Below are 27,399 nucleotides of genomic sequence, written 5' to 3'. Positions count from 1 at the left end.
GCTGAAGTTGACTCACATGATCCATCCTAAACCAACTTGCCCGGTGTCTCCTCTCTTATCGTCTATCTCTCTCTGACATGGTCATGGTGTCTTGAAAAGGCTTGGTGTGCTCACGTTTGCTGAAGAATGTCCCCTGTGGTAATCTTTAAGAAATAAATGGTTGTTCCAAACCAATCATTAGTCTTTAACTTTGCTTAAACTTGCATTCTCTCTACCGACCAGGAGGGGCGACTCCTCTGGTTGCAAAAAGAAGTCTAATTGTATAGAAGTCTATGAGAAAATGACTCTACTTCTCACTTGATTTAATACCTCAGTAAACATTGTAAACATGTGTTTATGGTCTCAATCTCTAGTTTCACGTCTTCTTCAATACAGCATGATGTTCATTTAGTACATTATGGTCCATTTAGAGTCAAACAGACCATAAAGCAGGGGATGCTTTAGGGCGGGCTTACTGTGATTGACAGGTTGCTGTTGCTACCAGAGTTGTATACGGCGTTACTATATCACTCCTACGCAATCCAAATATGGTGACTTGTGTTCGTTGGTTGCAAAAACACTAACATGTTGGAGGCCGTAATCCAAGATGGCGACGGCGGAATCTCCGAACTCAAGGCTTCAAAAGGGCAGCCCACAAACCAATGGGTGACGTCACCATGACTACAGCCACTTCTTATATACAGTCTATGATTAAGATGAGAGAGATGAGGCCATTGCCTTTGGTTTTCCATGAACAAGTGCCAATCTTGTGTTCAAAAAGAGTCCAGACTGTGGGAGACTGCTGCGCCGACGAGACAAGGGTCCCACCGACAAATTAATTGGCAGCCTTTCTGCACATGGCCATCAGCATGGGTTGTCAGCTGCTGTTCTAGTGTTTTAATGTTGTTTTTACAACAGATTTCCTACATTTGCCGCTTCTTTTTAAACCTTAGCCAAAGCGTGAAGGGTTCAGGGTTTCCAAACAAGGTGCAACTGATCTGGTGTGTCATGATTTAATAGCACCTGAGGGCAGTGTATCTTTGTATGCATGTTGTTTAGCTCATCTGACAGTGTTGACTCCCTGCATGTCACCTACTTTATAAAAGTTTCTCGCTGTGTATTTGAAGTTGTGTATCACAGTGATCTAAACCTGTTCCTGGTTCAGCTGATGTCATGCTTGGGAACTGAACAGCCAATTATTGAAAAATGCTTGCGCAATAAAAGATAACCTACTGCTGTCCACCCTAGTGTCTCTATCTATGATCTTGAAACAGATCTGTTATTCACTCAAATGTGGCACTCCTGTGGTAGTGTTGCAGTGTAGAAGCCTAGGCTGTATGCTAGACTATCTAACAGTCTGTTTTATTACAGCATCGCAGAGCCGCTGGCGTGGCTAGATACTCTCATTCTTGTTTATTTCGAGAATTTGCTTTGCCAGAGTGATTAGTAAACTGCTATAGAAAATGGCTAATCGGAATTAGTAATTCTCCACAGGATTATATTTCCCTGTTATATCCCTGTATCCAGAGGACAAAAAGAAAAGGATGTGTTCATAGTGTATCACAGTATTTGAAGGGTTACTTCAACCACACTAGACGAATGAATAAAATCACCTTGGTAGCAAGTGGTTACAGTGCACGCCATATAATCGCAACGTCCCGGGCTTAAGTCATGCCTTTGTAGCATGTCATTGTCACCCTCTTTAACCATTTTGTCTTACTGTACCTCTTTGTAGATGGACTGAATTAATTAAAAAATAAAGCATATGTGTGGAGAGGGAGTATACAGTACAACCCACATTTCATTGCCAGGATGTTTGCAGTTCAAGGACTCACTAAAAGTGTTGTCCGTTATCCTTCTTCTTAATCTTCTACCATCTGTCTTTTTCCTCTGTATTTTCCAATGAAAAAAATATCCAAATCATGCTGAAGACATTACTGACAAATGCCTCGTTCCAGACTGTTTGCATGTTGTTTGTAATTTTACCAGCAAACTGTCTTCATCCAACCAAATAGCACAATGATTTTGCTGTTGGTGGCATACATTTACATCGTTATGGATATATTACAGAGGTTATTTTGAGGACAATAGTCAAAAACCCATTCCCATTATTAATCACAAGAGTGCGACAACATTAATGCTTTTTTCCACAAGGGTTCTTTCAGGTATAATAATTATGTTAAAGTGGAAAGCATGTCTGGGTAAAATCCACACACAGCCAGTGTCAAAACACCACAGCTGTTCAGTAGGTATGTTTTTTTGAAAAATAATATATATTTAATGAGACATTAGGATGCTCAAGTCGTGAGCCGTAACCTCAGCGGGTCAAAGAAATGTAACAAAGATGAGGCTAATTGATAATGCATGATGCATGATGTTGATCTTGCTTGTACTATGGAGGGAATCTCCAAGCGCTACACTTCATCATACAAGTCTAACCAGATCAGTATCTCCCATTGATTACCTTGAGAAGTTTATTTTGTTCATCCACAGTTTCATAATTAACCAAAAGTATTTTTACACTTCTCAAGGGCTGGGCTGGCTGCCGCCACAACTAAAACAAATGTGTTCTTGATTTATTGTTTCCTAGAGCACTGTGTGAAAATACTTGCTACTTAACAAATCAACAATAAAACATTGCTACTTAAATAAAAGTACAAAAGTATTGCCATCAAAAAGTAAAAGTATATACATTATGCAGAATGTAATATATTTAGGCTGGATCTGTAGTAGTCTTACTAGTAACTAATACTGACAAATAAATGTAGTGAAGTTAAAAGTCCAATATTTCCCTCTGAGATGAAGTGGACTAGAAGTATAAAGTTACATAAAATGGAAATACTCAAGTAAAGTACAAAGCCCTCTGGAATTACAGGATTACAGAAGTGATGACCCTCGTCCGTTGGGAGGAGGACATAGTGTCACAAAGTCTGCATAGAGAGGAGGTCAGGACACAGCCTCTTGTTTCCTGCCAATAGTCAATGTTGGCTTTGTGACGTAGGAGCAGCACATATTTTAACCCCAAACCATGATCTTTTCCTTAGCAAGGGAAAATAACAAGTGAATATGTTGGGGGTACAGTTAACCTGCCCTCTACCATCTCAACAGCTGTAGAATCAAATAGAGCCTACCTTACATGAATAAAAAAACAAAGGAGACCATCGTATTTGACCAATGATACATCAGCAATACCACGAACCACGAGTCTTCTTCCCTAAACGACATAATATGTTGCTTGTCATTTGCTTCCTCAACGACCCACAGGAGTGTTCTCAGACCTGACACCCCTATTGACCGGTTTGTCAGTGCTTTCCAGAGCAATTATACGATCAACACAAAATCATCACATCCAGTTTGTTAAGGTTAGCGGGAGATGGTGGCCATAAATAAACCCACATTGGCTGTTCGGGTTAGCAGAGGTGCAGACGGTCCGCTAAGAACTCTCTTCTGTTAAGGTCAAAGCCGTGCAATACATTTAAGCAATAGACTGCAATCTGAAGAACAGGATCCTATGTTGGTTTAGAAGTAATGATGGCTGACGTGACTCATTCAATTTATTTCCATCATCATTTAGCAGTTGTTCTGTTTGCCCTGCCTGTACCTGCATGCTGTCAAACTTCATCAGGGTGCTTTTGAGAAAAACATTTTGTCTCTAAAACTGAATGTTAAACGTCTTCGCACCTAAGGTGTGAATTTTCACAAAACCCTCTCAGTTCCTCCTCTTGACATTTAGATACAGTTTTACGTCATCACAGCCTGTGATTACTCTATTTTTATATCTCTAAAACAGAACTTTAAACTTCCGCATATGAGTATTATCCTAGTTTGAGAATTATCTCTAAGGAAGCAAAGGCAGCCTGTTTTTAGTCTTCCAGGTGTCCAGGTTTATCTCTGAGTCACTCTGGGACTCCACTAAGGCCTGTCAGACCTTTGAGATGTACTTGAGAAACTTCATTTTTCCGTAAGAAAGCAGGTTAAGATTGAGTTTTAGATTTGATTAGAGTTGAGAGAACATTCAGTCATCTACATCACTGACTGACGAGGGAAAGCTACCGGTACCACCATACATGACTGTTTCTTTTTTAAATACTCTGCACTGATCCCAAGTACCATGAGATGGTTTGGGGATGCAAACCCAGGCGATGTGTGCTAAAAACTGGTATCATGCATCTTTAAAATATGGGGCCGTAATTGTAGCAGAACTATTTACAAATGTGTGTGGAGAGTTATGCAACTGTATCTCAATCCGTGTTCACGTAAGATTTGTTAATGTGCAAAGGGATCTGCCAATGTGTATTAGAATCTATTTGTAGTCAGACTTGTCAATATGTAAAAGAGTCTCCAAATCACCTCACCTCCGCAGCTAGCAGACTACTTCACCGGGAGAACAGCCGGCGGCAAATTCATTCATTAAGCGATATTCATTTACAAATCTGCTTACACGGATTGAAATACAGTTACACAACTCTCCACAGACGTTTGCAAACTGTTCTGCTAAGATGATGGTCCCATATCTTAGATGGAACAGCGAATGACGCCCTGAGCTTTAACTTTTAAATAAATGAATTCTGCCTCAGAAACACACAGGATATTCTGTTCTTATAATGTTGTTTGTCCTTCTCTGTCTCCTGCCATCTCTCTGTCTCGCATTCTATTTAAGTTGCAGAGTCATGTTAATAGTAGGTGTCTGTATGTGTGTGTGTGTGTGTGTGTGAGAGTAGTTACCTCATCAAGCCCATCTGTCTTTAGAGAACAGAGCCAATTTCACAATGAATTAGGAGGTGAGACTCTAACTAGGTCATGGGCCCTTAACGCATGCACAAAAACACATACACACACACACACACACACAATATGCGGTGTGTCAAATTGAGAAAGAGCGAGAGAAAGATGGAACCGGAGGAAGAGAGAGTGAAAGTATAAGAGAGATGAAGGGAAGAACAACACTAAAAGAAAAGAAAGGGAGGGAGAGGCAAACAGAGAGGAGGAAAGAGAGGAGAGATAGAGGGAGGGAGGGAGGTGGAGAGACGGGCTGTAACAGATGTAGACAGGGGGGTTGGGGGGTTGGAAGGGAAAGACAAAGTCCTGCGTCCTAGAGAGAGGGTGTGTGAGCGTGTAAAACTGTCATGCAGGGGAAGTAATGTTGCATTAGGCTTAGCATTATTCCAATGAGGTTACAAATATTTTGCACCACCGCAAATCCCCTCTATTTCTTTGTCCCTCTCTCTCTCACCCTGTCTCACGTCCCATCTTTCTCTCTCTCTCACACACACACACCCACATGCCCTAACACAGAAATTCTCAGCAGTGTTAAATTTAGCCTGAATGCTGTGTACTTTGCTAACACACATTTTACTTTGAAATGCCTCTGAAATATGGATGAGACTTTTTTGATAAATGGCTCTGGGTGGAAAAAGACTAAGGAAAAGGGAAGGGAACAGAGAGAGAGAGAGAGGTTGTAATGTGAATTGCTTGGGACAAAGTGTGCAGGAGAAAAAGATTAGACAATGATGTCACCCACAGAAGATTTGGAAAATCTGAGATTTAGCGGAAGAGAAAGGACCGTCAGGTAAGTTACAGAGCACATGGTGAAGATGTGCTCACAATGACAGTGACATAACTTTAGAAGCCGGTACAATGGAAGACGAGGTCAATGAAGAGATAAAAGTGGAGTTGAACAGATGTTAATTGGCTGTCGATGGCATGAACTGAGGCAAAGAAGAGTCAGAGTGAGTGTGTTTCACATTCAGATCGTGGATACAGGTGGTACATCGGTTTGTGTGGCACATAAACACAAACAGTTGAGTGTTCAAATTTGCCCAAATTTGAGGTGGCAATAGACGCGATGTTTTGCTTTAACTTATCATTATGAAGTAAATGTTGATAGCATGATACAATTGCTATAGAATAACAAAACAATCAGCGTTAGCGTTAGATTAGTTACCAATGAACATCGCTTTCACTATGCAATTTTAACCGCTAACTTTTTTTCCCAACGACAGTTGCTGGCGCTAGCTCCAAAAAGTCGTGGAGCGATCCAGTTGCCTTTGCGACTGCGGCGCCAACGATAGCACCACTCGGATTGTCTATGGGGGGAGGAAGGTTCTCTGTTATCACTTTAAGCAATCGATCTCAATACACCTACGCAACTACAGTGTCAGCAATGCCTCAATGTAACTATAGGAACCAATGTTTGAGCATAGCTTAGTGTGAATGCAGTTACACGAAAACCAGGGCCGATTTACAACAACCTGGAGTGAGATTTGTTTTTGCCGGGGATCATGATGTATGATGTTCATTGAAGTTAAATATTTCAGGCCGAGGGAAACATCTGCTATAAAATGCAGCGACTATGCAAGTTGTGATTTAATTCGTCAATATTTTAAGATATAGTCTCTGAGGTTCGTGTCTCCACCTCGAAATAATGAATGTGAACGTTACGTCACTTCATTTCTGTGTTTGCGTTGGAGCTACTTCATTACAAATCACAAGAGCAAATAAAATGTAAGCTCACAGGTTCGTCTGTACACAGTTGTTTCTGTTGATTTTGGGAAGAGGCATTGCAATCGTGTTACCTTTACACTGAATCCTCCGATGTAAAGGACTCACTTAGCTACTCGTCAGGTGGGAAGTTGGGAGCCATGTTGTCTCTATGAAAATACCTTAAAACAATAACAGGTTGTGCCTGCACACAGATTCGACTTCATTCTCTACTCTGGTAGATATTACTCCACCACTTCTATACACAGATAAGCTTGTTTCTATGTTATAATCGGAATCCCGTATATTGCACCTTTAAGGAAAGATTTCTTCTAGCGACAGTATCTAAACTGAACAGAACTGAGGCACATTCTCTGTGATTAGAACACATGTAGATCTCACTTATAATGAAATGTTAGAGTCAAATTTGTTCGTACATTTAAATATCTGCCAGTAGATTATTTCAGTCAGACATATTGGGGACAAATTATTCAAATCAAAACGTATGATATCCCTTGACTGTTATCCTTAGTTTGCTTTTATTATCCTTTTCCTAACGTGTACAAGCAGCTGTCCACACATTTTGATTTCCTCCCTGTATTACACAATTAAAGACACGATCACACACACAGCATCAGATACATCAGAATACTCCTACTCTTGTTTGTACGTGCAGGCTTGCAGGCAAAAACACACAAAAACCCACTCTCTCTCTCTCTCTCTCACACACACACACACACACAGAGCCGTGTTAGTAGGTAGGTAGCAGATTGCTGCTGAAGGCAGCTCAGAGCTGATGGAGCTCTTCACTGTGGGACATGACGAATATAAAAACAAGATAAGAGAGTTCAGTCTGTCTGTTTGTCCTTCTCCCTGTGTCCATCTGCAGGAACGTTCTTAAAAATAATAAAAAAGGTCTTTAGCGTTCTCCAAGAACCTATCGTTTGATCCTTTCACAGGGCAGAATGGATTCCTTGGATAATGAGAGGAATCAGGGTTTAAGTGCAGGATCAAGCCTGGCTTTATAGAAGATGTTTTATTTTTGTTGTGTTTTTTTAACATTGTTAACATATGTTTCATTTTGACTTATTTCCAGCTGTCCTAACCTAATATTGCACTTTGCACCTAATATTTTCAACAATGTAAATGAAATCAGTGTTTTCACTGACTTTGCTGTATGACATTTAATTATATACAATTATATACATTTGCATTAATTATGTCTTACATACAAGCAGTGTGCTACATGTTTCTGTGGCGTCAACATTAATGTTTTTCTGGCTTGAATCCAGCTGTGACGTGATAGAGTGATGACATCTCTCTGTCCCTTTGCTCGTTGGGTCTCTTCATGTGTTACACTGTAAGATGTTTAATGTCAAATCAACAGAAACTTACCGCCAACAATATCTAGTTACTGTATTTCATGCCACAGAAAACTAACTGTACAGCTAATGAAGTACAGTATTACACAGTTCATTTCTTCCATGCTGAAGTACAGTAATATTCTGTTATTTCTGGTCATACTTTATAGTAAAATGTTTATTAATGAAGTCATTTATTTTACAGCGCTATAACCTACAAAATGTACCACTGTATTTCTCACAGTAAAATACTGTTATTTAGCTGTCGGTGTAAAACAAGAAAAGGGACAACTGAAGAGAACTGCAGAAAAAGTAGAAAATGTTTTGTGCGATTTGTACAATACAGTATTAATAACACAGAACAATTATACAACACAACAAAATAAACAGGTCTGTTCTGAATAAAGCGACAGAACAGGCGACTGGATGCAAAAAAACAAACTATCCCCATCTTCAAATAAGAAGCCGTCCTTGATTTAATAAGTAAGTAAGTGATACTTAACTTTACTCTAGCATGATCATCATGCGAGTTGAACCTTGAAATATAACAAGACTAGACGGGCCTACAGCCATGCCGGCGGCTCAATGAGGCTGCACGTATAAGCACTGCTTTGAGTTATATGCCAACATCAGACATCAGCAAACACGCTCACAATGACAAGAGACCGATTCTTCATTAGTATCCTCCATCTGCATTTACTGTATTAATATTAATCTGCTGCTTTGTTTTTTTGAATCCTGATTCTCTTCCTGTGTGTTTCTCCCTCCTCCCCCCCTCTGTTCCTCCCCACATCTCCCTCTCTCCCTCCTCCACTGACCCAGAGTTACCCCTGCTCTGACCTGATCAGCTCTGCTCTACCCAGCGGACCGTGCATGTGCTTCATCTGTTTATGTGAGTGTGTGCTTTTGCTTTAGTATCTGTGTGCGATCTATTCTGGGGCTAACCCCCCCAGGCTACAGCAGTAATACTATACGACTCTGTGATCACATAGAGATTATTAACAACTGCATGTTGTCAATGGACACACACACGATAGGGCAGAACCATTCAAAGACCAAACAGCAGCAGACAGACACACAGTGTCACAGAACACACGACAGATGTTGTCAGTAGTCTGTTTTTCACTTGGCAAATATGAGGATTATTCAAATGAATATGATAACATCAGTAACTGGATTGTACTTGTGTAGTGCTTTATCACTACATGCCATCATTCACCGCCATTCATACACTGATGGCAGCTCACCATAAGGACTAACTAATCATTCAAACCCATTCACACACGGCAGGAACAGCCTGCAGGAGCAGTTTGGGGTTAAGTGTCTTGCCCAAGGACACATCGACATGGACTAGCGGAGCCGGGGAGCGAACCACCGATCCTCTGATTGAAGGACGACCCTGCTGTACCACTGAGCCACAGTCGCCCCAGTAAGCAGCAGTAAGGAAAAGTAGAACTACCAGTAGAACTAGTAGTATCTACTGGGATCCTAAGAACACTACTTGTTAAAACTTTCATGAACATTTCATTACACTGTAATTCTTTTTACCGAAATTGCGTAATGGATGTGTCCTCACTAAGCTTCCTGTCTTCCAGCCGTGAGACAAATCTGTATATTTTAAAGCCCTTATGCAGAGGATGCGGACATTTCTGACTTTGACTACTGCTAGTAGTAGCATCAGAAAAACAAAAAGACTAACGTTTTCATTTATACCCCTCCTCTTCTCTCCGACGATCATGACCCGGGGAGATTAAGCCTAGGTGATAGGGCCAAAATCTTCTAGTGGGATATAGGTCATTTCATATCTTGAAAATAAACCTGCAATATTGTGATACATATATATATTAGTGCTGGGCAAGTTAACGCGTTATTATCGCGTTAACGCATTAATTAATTAACGCCGACAATTATTTTTTATCAAACGTACGTCTCTTTGGAACGGCTGGTTTACCAATTGAATGTAATATAAGGTGATGTAGAAATAGCAGTAAAAATGGTCAGGTACATTAATTCAAGCACAAATCCGCTCTTCTCACGATTTATAGATTCAGTATATTGTTTATTGGGTCACGATGGTTTATCATTTTTAAAAGGTGTCTCCCAAGACTATACGTACACACCATATACATACATATATATATATATATATATATATATATACAATGATAAATAATTTTTGTTGACGCACAACTGCTGGAGCAACATAAATAAGAGCTGCAACACTCCTCGTGCTCATTATTTGTCCTTTGGTGGCGTTCCTAGAGCGTCGTTTGTCTTCAATTCCCTGTCTTGTCTGTGTGTATTTCTAACAAGGAAATTAAAAATACCTCTCTGACATTTCTAATTCTACTTTATTTTTTGGGCAAATTAATTAAAGTGTCCCTGACAAGCGATAAAGCGTGGCGAGCGCTGCGCCATTAGTCTAGACCCAAGAACATCCCGGGGCTAATAATTGACAGTATGAACAGCATTGTGAACACAAGCGATTACCCCAACGTTCACAAAGCGTACACGTCCCTCGGGTGCAGCGGTTAATTAAAAGCTGCAAATGTTTAAAAAAAATCTAACAGTGCGAAGCTTTGAAGGAAGTACATTGAGAGGGTGACATTTAGAATACATCCTCCCTGTCGCAGGTTTTTCCTCAATCTCACAGCCGACTTTGGGTCTATTTCCAACTCTTGTGTGTTTTTGCTGGAATCAACATAGTAGCCAGCAGCTGATCTGCAGGCTCTGCCCGTGTCTTTTCTTTAATCTCCATTTAATGTTGAAAGCACGGCGATAAAACCCGCTGCCAAGAGACACAGACCTAACTACAGGATGAAGGACAGAGATGTTTTAGCCGAGGGCCTGCCACGCACTGACGCATGTTTTTAAGGGCTGGTTTCACTGGACATCGTTTACAGTGTGAGCGTGCTGTCAGAAATATATACGGAGCTGAGGTTCAACAAATCCCCATTTACACCACGTGAGAGAGAGGAATCCTTCACGGCACAACGTTACTGCTGGGATGTTGAAGTACCGTGACACTGTAAAACTCACACAGAGATGCACAGCGGATACATGCACAATTTATATATTCACGCATGCAGATACACACAGAAATCTCGCTGTGGGTCACGAGCGTTGGCTTGGAATGGCCCGGAGGATTGGCCCTAAGCTTTGCGTGTATGTTTGTGGAAACGGAGAGAAAAGAGGCGGAGAGAGGGAGAGGAATGGAGAGAGAGAGAGGCTGCATGAAGAAGGAAAAGCAGTAAGAGCAAGAGATATCCTGGCTCCCTAAACAGGCTGAGATAAATTGGCCTCCCAACAGTTAGCGTGTGCAGCATCAGGCTGACACACACACACACACACACACACACACACACACACACACACACACACAAACATGTTGGTTCATGCTTATATTGCTTCACTGAGTTCTTCTGTCCCCATATGTTAGTTTGCTTCTCTGCTCATTTCTGTAACGTTTCTGATAATGATCCAGAAACAACAGCACGGGGATAGAGACATGAAACTTCCTTGTGTATGAAAAGACCAATCAAATCTTTTGTCTATTTTTTCCCCATCATGACTTCTGCTACCTGGAATTTTTTAATTTGTGTCAACTTGAAAACACAAGTTTTGCTGTATTTGTAGTTCCAGGGGTTAGCATACAGCTGTCTCAGCTGTTGCCGTGGAGAGCTGCTGCTCTTCCTGCAGCAGCAGCGGTTCTTCACTCTGATCTGAACTCATTAGCTTCTCCTGACTCACCTCCAACCCGCCTCGTTCTCCCAGCACCCATCTGCCACCACCTCCTCTTTCCCAAATTCAGTCAAAGTTTGGATTTAGGTTTTTTCGAATGTAGCTTGGATTGTCTGTGGTGCTGTCGTGCTAGATTGCCCCGTTAATGTAGATGCATGCAGGAGAATAAACGGTGTTTTAACCACAGCTATTTGCTATGTAAAGATATAGTGGCTGTGGCTGCACGTTAGCTGTGAGATGCCGGCCATGTCGAGAGCCGTTGAAAGGCAACAATATTGCTCCAAATCTCGGATCTTGCTTCTTAAAATTGAAATATTAAATTGTGATTGATTTTGATTTCTGATTGTTTTCTTACTTGTGGACTAGTCGTAGTTTAAACTTCTGTTTAAACGTCAAGCATATTTGTTGTTTGGAACATTGCTATACAGTATAGTTGGTTGTAAAAGAAGTGAATGAATAGGAGTCTTCTGTGGGTGTTTTTATGGAAATATGGATTTTTCAGACCAATTTGAGGAGGGCCTCTGGTTTGCATGATCCACATGTAAGACGGGTGTGTCACTCGCAGCGGTCTGTTTCTGGACGTGACGTGGTCTCGGTTTCAATGGTCTTGCTTACAACACTGGAAGAATGTGATCCTTTGGCTGTGTTGTAATTGCATTTGTACGGTTATTATTGTTAATATGTATGAACAGCATTGTGTTAGCCATGGTCAATGTGGACAAGCAACAGAAAAGTATTGTATTAGTATTGTATTTAAGGAAAAACACAGCACTATACACAATAAACCAAACTGGTAGAAAATGTGGTTTTCCCGCGTTATCTTCCTCCATGGGAGAGAGTACATGAAGGGAAGTGAGGAAAAGTGGCTCTGAACAATTCCTTGACAACTGAAGCGATGCCTTCGTATCGACTCCACTGAACAAAAGGTTGCCGTACATCTGAACCAAATCACAAGGTGCAAGATGAAGAAGACCCAGACTTTGGTCCTGGAATTCAAAATATAAGAGATATGGAGCACTAAATGCATGACAGCATACTCAAAGGATGTTGTTCAAGGAGGATCCACTTTTACTCTCTGCTGCTTGTCATGGCACACCCATTATGTCAGACTAGAGAATCACTCAGTTTATGTGTGTGTGTGTGTGTGTGTGTGTGTGTGTGTGTGTGTGTGAGGGAAAGTGTCTGAATGTGTTAAAGCAAAGGCAGGGTGCATGTTGTGTGTGTCATTGAAAATAAGCACACAATGTTGTCATTCATTGCTCACAGACACCAACATGCATTATGCACATGGCACAATGTCAAAACTCAAGCATGCATGTGCACATAATCAAAGGGACTGCAGCCCCCCCCCCCACACACACACACACACACACACAGCACAAAAGTGTAGATGCAAGTCAGCTTAAACTCCGAACAGCGAAGTGCAGATGTTACTGCCGAGTCGAAGTTAAGTCAAAAGCCACCGAAGCTTGAAGCAATGTGTGTTTAATCTGGGAATAAAACAAATAGACCAAACGCAAATACACAACATGGTGCCATGAATGTGAATGCACTCTATTGTTTTAGAGTGGAGTTGTGTTTTGCAAAGAGGAAACTTTAAAAGTGCTGCAGTAATGATGAATGATGTATTGCTGAGTCAGGCATCTGTCAAAAATAATGGATGCTCTGGAGTCACTGAGAGATCCATTGTATATTAAAAGCAGCCAGAGTACATATTTCTGTCATGGTTTGAGTCCACTCTCTATCTTTGATTCGTCAATTTACCCGAAACCACTCGGGTGGAGTGGTGTAATGCACATATAATTAATCAATTCTGCAAAATAAGAGAGATTAAATTGATACTTGATACCCAAGTAGCCTAGTGTTGGCATATACAGTCTGAGTCTGCCTGACCCAATGGACACCCAGGACCTTTACAATCTACAGCAGTCAACAGACGCCATCCTATCCATCCTATCCTGTCATAAAACAAATGACAACATATAAAACATTTTAATTTACCATTAGTAATGCCTCTTCTTCGACTGCCCATTTCACTTGTGGTGTCGGGGACATCGCTTGCAAATTTGTCATTTTTATGCTGACAACACCCGGCTGTATGTACCAATATCACTTGGGGAAAAAGTAGGACACTTCCTCTCAGAGAGTCCCCGGAACGGTTTGGTCTGAAAACGCCTTCAGTTATTAACAGAGTTGACCGGATTAAGTGCTGCATGTTATACAGTTTCCTGCAACTAAAAGACTATTAATCAACGATCGTTATTTGCTCTCCTCAACTCTGTTCAAGGCAACATTGGCAGTTGTCAATAAATGTTACCTTGGAGTCAAACTGTGTTGATGCTAAAGTCAAAAAGGTTAAAGCAACAGTCCAAAAATGAGATATTGTCAACCATTTGTATCTCCTGACCTTGAGAACAGTATCCATCCTTTATTTTATGCTGTTCAGACTGCTGTAACTCCATTTATCCGTGTCCACGAGTTCTCTCTCGTGATTAGTTACGATAAAAATGCAGCAGCAAGCATCTTAACAAATTCAATTAAGCAAGACCTCATCACCCTTTATTTAGCCTCCCTCCACTGGCTTTCAGAATTCATTTCATAATTGTAATAATTACAGTACCTTTGGGGATACATTAGGCCTAGCCCCAAAATACATCTGTGAGCTCCTTAACCTCTTATGAGTAGGACAGCAGCCTGAGGTCCTCCGGTGAGGGTCCCCTGGTTGTTTATCCGTCCAGGTTAGTAACTAGAGGCTTAGCCGTGATTTAACCATCATCAGTCCCTTTTTTATTCAATCATATCTTCCAATGTCATGTTCATGGTCATTCAATGCTTTCTCATTTGATTGTATAGTATCCAGTCCTGTCCAAACTCGAACCATCCAATTGCATATCATTCCCTGTCCCATCCTATGTTTTCAAAGATCCATCCATCCATCCCTCCATCCATCCATGAACCGTGTCCTACCTGTAACTTTGAGCTCTGTTGTCCGCCGCACCAGTCTGGATCCATACTGTAACTCACAGGTGTAATTTCCCCCGTCACCCTCTTCCACCACAGGAATCCAGATCTTTGTAGTGTTCACAGTAATGGAGCTTCTCCATTCAACCCGCTCGCACTCCTGAGAAAGACACACAGCCTGATCAAGTTACAACAGTCTACAGATGACTCAGGTATGGTTACGCTGATCTTTTTTGTGTGTCGTACCTTATACCAGGTCATCTGCGGTTGCTTGTACGGGGCCAAATAGTCTTCTATATCAGGGCAGGTGATCATTTTGCTGTGGGTGATCTCAGCTTTCTCCAGATGTCGGATTTTGCTGCTGAAGCATCTCCCCTCATCCCTCTCCTCCACAATCATGGACATGGACACTTTCATGCAGTATGTCGAGTTCCTGAAGAGATTACAAACACAACATTGGAAAAAGGTTTTATCATGTTCTATTATTATTTCTTCATCCAAGAGTTAACCACAACAGTGACATGAGTCATTCCGCCATTTGTCAAAAACTGGAACTCTGTGTGAAAAGTGTAAGAGCTGTTTTCATGGTGAAAGTATTGAGTGGATCGTCTGGCACTGCTGTGGGTATTTTGGTAAAATGATAGGCCCTCTGACATCCCAGTGCCTATGTGACAACATGGAGGGAATTGGCGTCAAGAAGAAATGACTGATTGTAAAACCCGCCACTAACACAAACAAAACACAATTTCATAAGAAATGACACTCTGTAGAGTTACATCTTTAGGCAATGGTGGACTCATTGCATTGCATCACAATCCGCATCAGCCAGGTATGAGTACACATACCAGGAATTTGACTGTGGTTATTTGTTCCTCTCATTGTGCAAACACAAAAATAGAAATACAGTAAAACAAAAGTATTCAAAATATCATGTATCCATCATGAGTGTAATTGTTTGGTTTCATTAAAAGAAACAAAATGTCTTCATCACAACAAAAGTCCAATGTCAATTAAAAGTACAAGTCAGTAAGTAGCAGGAAAAGCACAGGTGTTACAAATAACACTAACGGCTATGGGTTATTGAAGTGTCCCAGCAAGCCATGACAGACATCATCAATTGCATTATTTACACCTGTGCTTAGATAGGCCTTCTAGGCTCAAACTGTCATGGCAAGAGAGATCTTCTGGTTATACAAATAAAATACCCGTGGGAAGTTCCAGCTTTGGAGCTTGCAGCAGGCCCTAATTTTCTCACTTTCCATCTAATGCTAGTTCTCAATTGTTACACCGTGCAAGTATTTGATAGAATCAGATCTATCAGAGCTACTGTAATGAATAAAGATGATAACTTACTGCTCATCCTAACGATGCCCCAATCCCATACTATGTGCTACTGCTAATTGTACATTTACTCAGCAAATACTGAGAAAGATGTTGGCAAATTGATAAAACATATTTTTTATGTGGGATACATATTGTTCAATATGAACATGACAAATGGTGTGTGAGTCGACGATTCATCAGTCACTCTTTGGAACCCTCATGCCGACTCCAAATTTAAGCTACACAGCAAAGCTAGTAGCCAGTACGGTAGCTAGTAGCTACATTTGGTAGAAAACAGAGAGTAGCTGGTAGCTACGTTTGGTAGAAAACAGAGTAGCTGGTAGCTACGTTTGGTAGAAAACAGAGAGTAGCTAGTAGCTACGTTTGGTAGAAAACAGAGAGTAGCTGGTAGCTACGTTTGGTAGAAAACAGAGAGTAGCTAGTAGCTACATTTGGTAGAAAACAGAGAGTAGCTGGTAGCTACATTTAGTTTTGGATTTATTATTTTTGGCAAAGTTACATGGTCCATGATGAATACATTTGATGTTATATTGATCTAGATGTTTTGTTGACGATGGATTAATTGACTATGTATTAACACAGAGAATTATCACCTGACTCCATAGTTCCTGTTACTACATTTAGCATTTTTTGACTTTTCAGAGCATACATATTTAGTTCACTCTTACCGCCCGAATTAAACTATTTTGCAGTTGAGGCAAGCCATTGTTTTTGTGAACATGCTCCAAAAACCCCACTGCAAACTACCAGAACCAGGATGAACCAACAGACGGACAAGTCAGCAACTAGCAGGCGAACATAGCGGATAGCATTTAGCAGCTCAAGAGCCAGATGTTTCCCAGGTTTCATCAGCAACCGAGAGAGCCACGACTCCAGATCAATGCAAATGTTGCTACATGCCAGCTGGATGCATAAATAAGCAACTGTTAACCATAAAACACCTTATGGGGTGGTAATATGTCAATGCTCTGTTTACAGTCCAATGCTACTTAAATAATACACAAGAAATGTTTCTCAAGCCAGACCTAAAGCCTATTTGTTGTGCAAGGTTTACTACTGCCTTGTGTTTGCACACCTTATACAATGAAGGTGCAGCTCTTAATTGGATCAGGTGTGCAGGAACAGAGCTGAAGCAATACCTTATAAGACTGGTCAGCTCTTTGGACTGTGTTGAGATAATGTGAGCTGCCATTTTTGTCTGTGCAATGTTGGAGGGTTAGATATAACACACTACATCCTGCTGCTGTTACTTGTGACAGTATGAGCCGTATCATCTAATGAAATGAAAATAACTAACTTTGAAAGTGTGTTACAAAGTGTATGACGCAATGTGCATTCAACACTATTTTGGATTTAAAGTTTAAAAAGTTTTGTGTGTGTGTGTGTGTGTGTGTGTGTGTGTGTGTGTGTTCTTCCAAGTTCACCTCCAGACACAAAGGACCACATTGATCTCTCTTTCTTTCTCTCTCCCACCCACACTGGGAGGACTCATCCATTGTCCCCAAACTATAACCTCTCATCTAAGTGGATCTAAACCACTTATCCCATCAGTGCTGTGTGTGTGTGTGTGTGTGTGTGTGTGCGCGCGCTTGTGTCATACAGGGGACAGAGTTTTTTTTTTGTCATTGACCTAACCAAGACCACTGAGCATTGAACTAGAGACCTGGAAAGCCTTTTATCCACCCATCCATCTCTCAGTTTCTCCCCTCCTCATCCCTCCATCTCCAGCCTAGGGCATCTTGTTTTTCCCTCGAGTGATTCAGGCCCACGTCTACATGCATTAGTGCTGACCAAAAAATCGTATTTTCATCGCTGCGTGACGAACGTGATGAATAAATAAAAGTCGTTTTTATTTGGAGAGGGTTGCCGAACCTGTGTATTAATGTCTGCTAATATTTGAAATGAAATGCAGACAGGCAATGTTAGCAGCTGTCTGGTAAACATGGTGGAGCATTTAGCAACTAGCCCGATAGTTAGTGGAGAGCTTTACATTAATGTCTATATTACTCTGTATTTGCTGGATATGTTCATATGAAAAAGACTTTGCCAATGTCATTTCCATTATAACTTTTGACGGTGACGATTATGTTGATGCCGTTTTTACAGGACCCCCCCTCCCCGGGGGCCTGAAGAATCCATTATTGGAGGTTGAACGTTATCTGAAGTTATGGCTGCCCCACCTCTACTAGTTGGTAATACCATTTATTCTGTGTACTTGAAAGATAATTACAAATGATTCATATAGATCAAGAATCATGCGGTAAACCTCCACATGCTCCATCAATGATATGTGATGAAATATCTAAATTCAAAGCAAATTCAGATCCGCCCTTGCACCGGGAAATGACACAAACACACTTACGCATTCGTGAGCTGAAAGGGATTTAATGTTAAAACATTCTTTCATCTTGTTGCTTTGATATTATTCTACACGTTCATGCCAGTGCTGCACATTGAACCGGGGTGAACTGAAAAAGGGAAAACAGCTTCCTCTTGTTGTTCCTATCTACTGTGTCCCGTCTCCCCCCCCCCCCCCCCCCCCGATGTATCAGCCTTTCGTCACGACTCCCCCTCTCTGCCTGTCCAACCCAGAAACCGGAGGCCTGACGCTAAACGTTAAAAACAGCATCTACGTAAAGACAAATGTGTTACGCATATCTCACTATAAACATGACGCTTCGATTAGACCACAATGCAAACGCTGTGTCGGAAGCATTTAGCGCATGCTGTGCACCTCTTACGGATGCAAATTGCGTGTGGGTGTGTATTCATATGTGGAATAGGTTTCAATGCTTCAGTGACTAAAATGGCCCTGAAGTAAAAGACACAAGTGTGGTTAATGCATGAGCTGCACATTTAGTCTCTATGCTGTACCTTCATGACAAAAAGCTCTTTGCACCTAAAATAATGAAGTTATCTTTGATATTAGTCATTTGTGACAAGTAAAATCCAGCTGTGAATTTATTTGGGATTATTAGAAGAAAGAAGAACATATATTCAGTAAGAATTAATGTCTAACAGATCCAATACAGCCCGAGCTTTATTATATATTAATCCCACTCTTAAATACATTATGTTCATTGCTTTTGTTTGTGAGATTCTGGGAAGCCGATGGGTTAGGATGAAAGATTCCCACCATCTCCTGGATGTGTTCACAGCAGTTCCAATGTGTTCACACAGTGAATCTGAGGTTGGAACTCTCCTTTAATTGGCTTCCTAGAAGAACTTCCCTCAACTTTGGAAATCAAAGATGTTCAATGAACTCATCGTTCTCCCTGCCAACAGACGTGTTTTCAGCACTTGTCCATGACTCTATTCCTCTGTGTGATTTGCCAGCAGACATCTGATCAGATAATTTGATTGCAAACATAAGACCTCAACCACTGTGTCAAAATATCTGAAGGAATCGTTTGACATTTTGGAAGTACACTTTTTTTTAAAATTAGATGAGAGGATCACCACTTTCATGACTTTTATACTACGCCTACAAAGCAGTTGCTGCAACCAGAAGGTTATCTTATCTAACCTAAAAGGAAACAGCTAGCTTAGCTCAGTCCAAAGGTATCAACATCTGCAAATGTATAAACGACGAGTAAGGATTTTATGGGGGGCTATGTAACAGTAGCGGTGATTTCCTGAAGACGAATCACGGTGACGACAAGGCTAGACACGGCTAGCATGTTAACTATGTCTCCAGTTTTAACGCTAAGCTAACAAGCTTACTGTAGTCTTCTAGTAAGAATCTTCTCATCCAACTTTTTCCAAAATGTCAAACTACTACTTTTGAGATTTTGCACTAGAAATCTTGTGAATTATCTTTGTATTTTCATATCTGTGCCAACCTTTGTGGGGAATGACTAATAGATGCTAAGTGAGTGGACAAGAAATATATGTGAATGTATTATTTAGAACTAGAGAACCGAGTTGGTTTAACCTTTAAGTTTTCTACTGCCAGGAATTGGTGTTTGAGGTTAAATTCTATGAAAAGTATTACAATTATGATCTCCCCTGAATCTCTCTGAAGATAAAAGCTGTTAATGGAACATTCCAGCCCTGAAGACAGCTGCCAATGTGAATTAATACTTCAAGAGGAACATTAATGTGGCAAAGATCTCGAAATGCTGAATAACAGAGTTAATGTAGTGCTACAGATTAGATTGTTCAGGGATGGTGTTTATGGTTCATCTTGATCCTATTAAAGATGTGTTTGCATTTCCCAGCCTCAGGATATTTCATTCTCATGAGATGTGCACACTTTGCAGGCCAACAAAGCATTTTTGACAGCGCTAGTGTTTATCAGGATCATGCATGGGACACATGTCCACGTTATTGGCAGTCTAATCTGTTTTACAACAACATCTACCAAGGCTTTCCACTACCGGTCGGAAAAGTATGTATTACTGTGTAATTGAGAGATAAGTCGTGATAATAGGATTATTGCATCCACAAAAAAAATATTAAAAGGGTCTGTTTACTCAATTAGCAAACAAAGGGGCTCCTTGCTATATATTTTTCAGGCTGAGAGCCCTGCTTTCACTGACAGGTGGCACAGCCAGATGCTTTTAGTATGGTTGGAATTGTGCAGTATAGTTTTCTGCCTAAACTTTTAGGACGTGTGGGACTATTTCTCATCCCAGATACAACATGTTAATAAGTGAGTAATAATGTGCTGGTATAGGCAAGCTTTTTTCCCCTTTATGCTAAGCTAAGCTAGGCGGCTAGTTGCTGTAGCTTAATTAGTAGCAGTCAGACACAAGAGCGGTACTGATTTTCTCACCCATCTCGCTGCAACAAAGTGATTGTGTGTATTTCCCAATGTGTCAAACTCGTACTTCAACTTCATTTAACTCACTAGTTAATGAATGAAAGTGTTAACAATATAAGCCACACTCCATTTGCGCATCGTAGCGTTGTTGTAAAATTACTTCTTGTGACATATTTCAGGCATGCAAGGGGGTAAAAAAGGTGACAAAGATGCAGGTGCAGATGAAGAGGAGTTTGTTTCTTATTCGTCTTGGTGATCGGCACATCTGGGTGATGCAGTCGTTTGTGCGTTACACATGTTGGATGTGTTCCCATACACAAACCCTCCAGGATCAACAGTGACACCCCGTCTTCAACTACGTCTCTGTCTCGCTGTTGAAGTCACAGGCGGTTCTTTCAGCGTAGGCGTTTCATTTGCACTTGCCATAGTGTGACTGACTCGCACACCAATGGGCTTGTTGCGCTAACCTCAGCATATGCTGCGAACGGGTAAATGTTTCCGGGCGGAAGGAGAGCTGCTTCTTGGCCCTGAAATGCGCACCACCCCATCCCCTCAATTAAAAAAACCCTCATCTGATCTGCACAAATCACATAGCTGGCGGATTTTGGATTCGAAGTTGCAAATTTCGCCAAAAGGTGACAAGATCTCTCATTTGTGGAGTAACGGACCATTGTCCATCCGTATACCGATCCCCCCCCTCACGGTTCGGCACCCATGTGAACCCCGGATTAATTACACAGTTTAACGTTAACCATCGTAGTGTAAAGTTTTATTGACGATCGTTATCCATCAATATTCAGTAAAATATGTGATCAGGACATCATTTATGCTTTACTAGTCTCCGACCTCTGATAATGTTACATTGTAAAGAACCAATCCGTGTTTAAAATGACAGGAGAGCTAGCAACGTTAGCAGCACCGCTAACGGCTAACGAACAAAGTCCCGTTCAGTTACATTATGATGCGTTCAAGCTCTGTTCAGTAAAAATGAGTAATGGGCGAAGGTGAATTATAACGTTATTAAGATGTGTTCACATGTAATCTCTTAAAATGTAGTGCTGGTGAGAAACTTAAAAAAATGTGTATTCTAAAAGGAAAAAAACACTGAATTACTACAACAAAGTAAAATGATACAATTTAGAATATTTGATAGTTTACACTGACTTCAGAGCAGTTAAAATGATTTTTTGGGACAGTGACAAAAAAATTAATAGTCTGTAGCCTTGTAGACCAGCTCTATAATCAAACAAAGGGATCTGTATCTGCCAATCTATGGATTATCAATGATCAGCAATTAATATCAGCGGCAAAACATGTGATCAGGGATCTCTAGAAGTTCTATTTGCTCCCTCTTTTCTTTTGTGCTGATCTGATCCGTGATACAATCTGACCCTTTGGGTTTGATGATGGGTTGCACCACTATCTCTCATGGTCTTCTAAATGTGTGTCCTCTGCTGCTCTGTGCAGGACTCGCGGGATAGGTAACAAACCTGTTTTGGCAAACATGCCTCACAAATAAATTTGGCCTGATTTGACAATTTAATGCTAGTAAAAAGCTGTCCAGTAAAGCTGTGTCCTGTCCTCCTGGAAATGGATGAGGTGAAAAAAGAGATTTAAAAGGTGAAAGGAAAGATTTGTGGATGCCATTCTCTGTCTAATGTGAGTGGCTGACATTCATAACCCTTTTGTTATCAGCAATTTTAAAGTTAAGCTCAAGTCTGGTACACCACATACACACACACACACACACACACACAAACACGCACACAAACACGCACACAAACAAACGTACGTGTGTGTGTTCTGCTGGGTGTGGCTTGTTATTTTGTAACATGGCTGAGAAAGGGTACAGTTGGGTCATCTGTATTTGCATTCGAAGACAGCTATGAATAAAGCATGGGATATCAGGGTTTCTGCTATGTGCATATTATCTGCATGTGTGTGTGTGTGTGTGTGTGTGTGTGTTTATCTATTAACACGAATGAGGAATGTGTCGCCATGCTGAAGCAGATGTCAGGTGAGAGCAAAAACATCAATCAATGCAACTGGCAACTGAAAAGGAAGCAAATAAAACTACTTAAAATCGCATTACATGTTGTAAAATGAATTTCACAATTTACAGCTTCAAAAGCATGCAACAAATTCTTTACTACAAATTATGACGGTCCGCTAATTGGATTAGTTTCCCCTCCATTCCTCGCAGTCTTCGTCTCAGAAGTTCATGTGCGAGTTGAAAGTAAGTAGCGTTTGAGGCTATCGTACTGGCACACAGACAGCATATGTAGTGAGGCTATCGTGACTTTTTTCTTTCCGTCATTGCTCTTTGATCAGAATTTGATGGGATTGCTGTTCATCTGCTACTGTGTCCACCATCACTTCCAAAGTGTCCCCGGGCAGAGCAGCATCACTCCTACAGCACAACTCCAGGCGCTCTGCACTTTGGCTGACTGCTTATATTTCATCTTTGTGTGTGTGTGTGTGTGTGTGTGTGTGTGTGTGTGTGTGTGTGTTTGTGTGTGTGTTTGTGCTTTTGCTCTGAGGGGAAAAAAAACAACCACAAATTCCAATTACATAAAATGCAAAATGAGCCATGAATTAATCTCCAAATCAACCTGTAATCCGCCATATCCTCCTCATCAATAAATCAAGCGCACCCTCCCTGCAATTACCCTCCCATGATTGGGGCAGGCAGCTAGAGGGTGCGTTGAATTATGGCGCTAATAGAGGGGGATATATCCTGGCCAGCAGGCAACGTGTTTATACCTGGACGGAGCTGCGGATTAATTTGACTATCAATCTAACTAACTGGCAGCGAGAGGGAGCGCAGACACCTGCGCATGCTGAGACTTTCACACACACACACACACACACATGCAAAGATCTGAACACACATGCGTCTAAATAAGGATGCATGCACACAAGCTGTGAGGTCTTAAATTCTGCTTGTGCAAAGTTTTGTTCAATGTTTAGTTTCCACACTTTCCACCAAATGGCAGCAATGAAAAAGCTGTGGAGCATCAGTGGGGTTTTAATGATGCTCTACATGAGTAGCAGCACAGTGGTTAGCACTGTCACCGCACAGCAAGAGGGTGGTGTTCTGGTTTTTCTATCAGGTTGGGTTAACTGGTGATTCTGAATTGTCTCTATGTGATTGTGAGTGTGACTGGTTATGTGTCAGCCCTGTGACTAACTGGGTAACTTGTACAGGGTGAACCCCGCTTCTCGACCAATGACAGCGGTGATTTCCTCCACCCGGCCACCCCCAAGGATAGGCGTTTTGAGCTAATGGACGGAAGGACCAATTTTCCTTCTCAGTCCTTCTCAGTCATTAACAAATTGAAAAACTCTTGAGCTGCAAGTGGAAATAATTTCAGTCTTTTTATAATTATAGTTACTATAGAGAACTGTTCGACGCAGCAACCACCCTGCTCAGGGACCCACGTGGGGTCAAGTGTGTATAAGAGGGCAGATCTATGCATGTATTCCGTTATGTAAAAGGTCAGCAACCCCGACCTGTGAAGCGCAGGTCAATATGTGTCACGACTGATAAGCAACAACCTTACCAGTGTCCCTATGGACACTGTACACCTCAGACGTCATGGATTTAAATGATGACTTTACTCACGTACATTATATATTTTAATATATATCAATTATATTCACACAGTCTCTTTTTGTTTGTGCCGGTAGGTTATCGAATATATAGTATGGTCAAACCGATTTGCACTACTGAGCGTTCTCAGCATACATCTGCCGTAAGGACCAAGTGGGAAACACGTGTTGGACCATCATTTACTAAATGAACATCATGCTGTATTGAAGAAGACTTGAAACTAGAGATTGAGACCATAAACTCATGTTTACAATGTTTACTGAGGTAATAAATCAAGAGAGAAGTAGAGTCATTTTCTCATAGACTTCTATACAACCAGACTTTTCTTACAAGCAGAGAAGCGCTGTCACTTTGCCCTGTTTGTAATTTAGCCTGGTTGTTAAGTTGCACCGCTTACTGATTCCACAACCCTGTCCTCTTAAATGAACAAGTGTTAAGCAAAACTCTGGGACTTAGGATAACCATAAAAAGGGTAAATGGACTGTACTTGTATAGTGCTTTTTCTAGTCTTCCGACCACTCAAAGCTCTTTAACACTACATGTCATCATTCACACCCATTCAAACACTTATGGCAGGAGCTACCATGCAAGGCGCCGCCTGCCCAGGACTCTAACTAACCATTCATATACCGCAGGAACAGCCTACTGGAGCAATCTGGGGTTAAGTGTCTTGCCCAAGGACACATTGACATTAACTAGCAGAGCTGGGGATCGAACTGCCGATCCTCTGATTGAAGGACGACCCTGCTCTTCCACTGAGAACACTTAAGAAGTATTATAGTCAACGGTGTGAGGTCAAATGGACAACTACCTTTATTTTCTTTGTTGTTTCTGCAGGTTATGAATGAGTGGCAATGTAAAAAAAACAGAGTGTGGGGTTTAGCTTGGGTTGCGCAGCATGACAGCCAATGTGTCTGTGGGAAAAGCAGCGTCACCTGGCCAAGGTGACTTCACTGAATGTGTGTTTGTGTGTAGGACTAAGTGCATTCACCCCCAGGCCCGTATTTGAAATGAAATTTGTGCAAGCTTGATTCTCTGTGAATCTGTGCCTGTGTGGGACTGTTCAAGTTCAACACTTCTTTGTGTAGTCATGTTTATATATGTATGTGTTTTCACTGTAATGAATACTTAAAATCAGTTTGTTTACCTTAAAGCCAACTTCACAATGCACGACTTGCTGTCTTGTAATCAAGAGTCTTGAAGTTGTTGTGATTTTCGCACTACATGACTGACGGATGACAAAGGGGTAAACTACTTTTTGTCACAAAAGCAAAGGTGAGAAGTGAGACGGGTGTAGTCATGGATGTTGATGTTGTCGTCGGAGCATGTGTTCGCATAATGGTCTGTTTCCATACACCTTTACTACTACCCCTATTGTTATGCATTAAGTTTATTCATGCGAGCATCCAACAACACCAACTTCGGTCCATGTTACAACACCTACAGTTGACTCTGCCAGGTTTCCCCTCAACCCGTGCTGTTGAGCTCTCATTGGCTGTAGCTTCCTGATAGACTCCCTGACAGATCCATATTTGAACATTTGATTTTTAACATATCTAAAAAATTGTAATTTCAGTTTTGAAAAACTATTAATTTTGACATGTATTCCATTAATTAAATGCTGCATGTCCTCAAGCAATGGCAGTCCTACTACAGTGCAAATTAAATAAAACTTAAATGTCAAGGTAGACAATGGAACATTTCAGAGACAATTACTAGATTTTAAGTCAACAAGCTGATTGCCAACTGAAGACTACATGTTTCTTTGATAAAGGAAAATGGCAGCAAAGCATTAATGACTGATTTCAATCTTTGGAGTACTTTTGGATTCATTCGTTACTAGACAGTGAGCAGAACTCCTCTCTGCCGTCAATGATCACTTAAAGTACTTGCTCGCCCTCAGGCAGTATTCTGCGGCTGTGGAAAATGAAGCCAATGCTACAGTTCCTGAAACTTGCATGATGTTTATTTAGTAAATGATGGTCCATTTAGAGTCAAACAGACCATAAAGCAGAGCATCCTTTAGGGCGTGGCTACCCTGTGGTTGACTGGTCGCTACCACAGCGTTGTCCGGTCTGGGAGTTGTCCATGTTTTCATCTGAGAACTGTATTCATTTCACAGCGTGTTTTTTTTTTTATAATTCTTCTTGTTGCAAAAAAAGACACGATGGTGACGGACAAAAAACAAGATGGCGACGGCCAAAATGCCGAACTCAAGGCTTCAAAGCGGCAGTCCAAAAAAAAAAGGGCTGCCTCCACAGTGACTATGCCCACTTCTTATTTTCAGTCTATGCTCACCCTATAAACTCTCTCTTTCTCTCTCTCTCTCTCTCTCTTCCTATTATTTACTTTATCCATCGCGTGCCACTTTTTTCAGGTGGAACATGAGGCCGAGTGTTGCAGCAGTAACTCCTGAAGTCTTTGGATTGAACCTCTGTTGTATATCGCTTTGGCCAAAAGCTTCTACCAAGAGTATAAATCTCTTGGGTGAAATCATGCTCGCTATGTCTTTCGTGCTGGTCAGTGTGTTCCTGAAGGACACTTAGGCAAGAGGCATGGTTGTTGTGTGGATCAAAACACCACCTTTGCTACACAGAGGAGTCTTTGTAGCACTCACTCGCACTGACCCTTAGGCTGCTTGGTTTTCACACAACCTGCTCTGCCCTCCTTTCTCCTCTGACGTAGTCCTTCCCTCCATATCTCCACCAAGTCAGATTGCATTTCAGAGCAACCTAGCACCCCTTGAACATCAAAGCGTCAGAACTAAGGCCTACTTTTTCGTTTTTTAAAGACCGGCCAGGGCAGCAGGCATTGGCTCAAGTTGGCATGCACTGGCACATGTTGGTTCACGTTGGCAAGAGAGGAATACCGAATCAGCGGCTGCCAAGTCACAGAGGACTGCCAAATGAAACTTCAAATGACCGTTCTCTCCTTCTCTGCTCCCATTTTGCTCTCCCCGCTTCTCTGTTTTACTCTCCTACCGCCGTTGTCAGTTTGTCTTTCACTCCCTGTCTTTCTCTTCATCTCTTTGTCTCTTTCCGCTCTCCTTCTTTATCTCCTGCTTCCACATCTGTTAATCTGATAGGGAGGAAGGTTAAACATTGGGCTGGCATTAGGAAACACCCTTTGCTACAACTATCTGTGTGTTTCTTGTG

General features: G+C 41.3%; 1 protein-coding gene across 4 annotated transcripts in view; it reads right to left on the bottom strand.

The window, feature by feature from the left end:
- Nucleotides 1-27,399, bottom strand: part of il1rapl2 (interleukin 1 receptor accessory protein-like 2) — a 364,876-nt gene that overhangs the window by 93,307 nt on the left and 244,170 nt on the right. For all 4 annotated transcript variants that reach the window (XM_076103526.1, XM_076103528.1, XM_076103527.1 and 1 more), the window contains 2 exons: nucleotides 14,769-14,955; nucleotides 14,529-14,682 (listed from right to left, as the gene is read on the bottom strand). In XM_076103526.1, the coding sequence (XP_075959641.1) occupies nucleotides 14,529-14,682; nucleotides 14,769-14,955 (341 nt within the window). The remainder of the gene's footprint in view (nucleotides 1-14,528; nucleotides 14,683-14,768; nucleotides 14,956-27,399) is intronic.

This window comes from Anarhichas minor, unplaced genomic scaffold (assembly GCF_050575085.1).
Source record: "Anarhichas minor isolate MPS153535 unplaced genomic scaffold, ASM5057508v1 ptg000028l, whole genome shotgun sequence".
In the NCBI taxonomy this organism is placed as follows: Eukaryota; Metazoa; Chordata; class Actinopteri; order Perciformes; family Anarhichadidae; genus Anarhichas; species Anarhichas minor.
The sequence above is the reverse complement of the archived record's forward strand: the minus strand, read 5'-3'. Positions and strand labels throughout refer to the sequence as shown.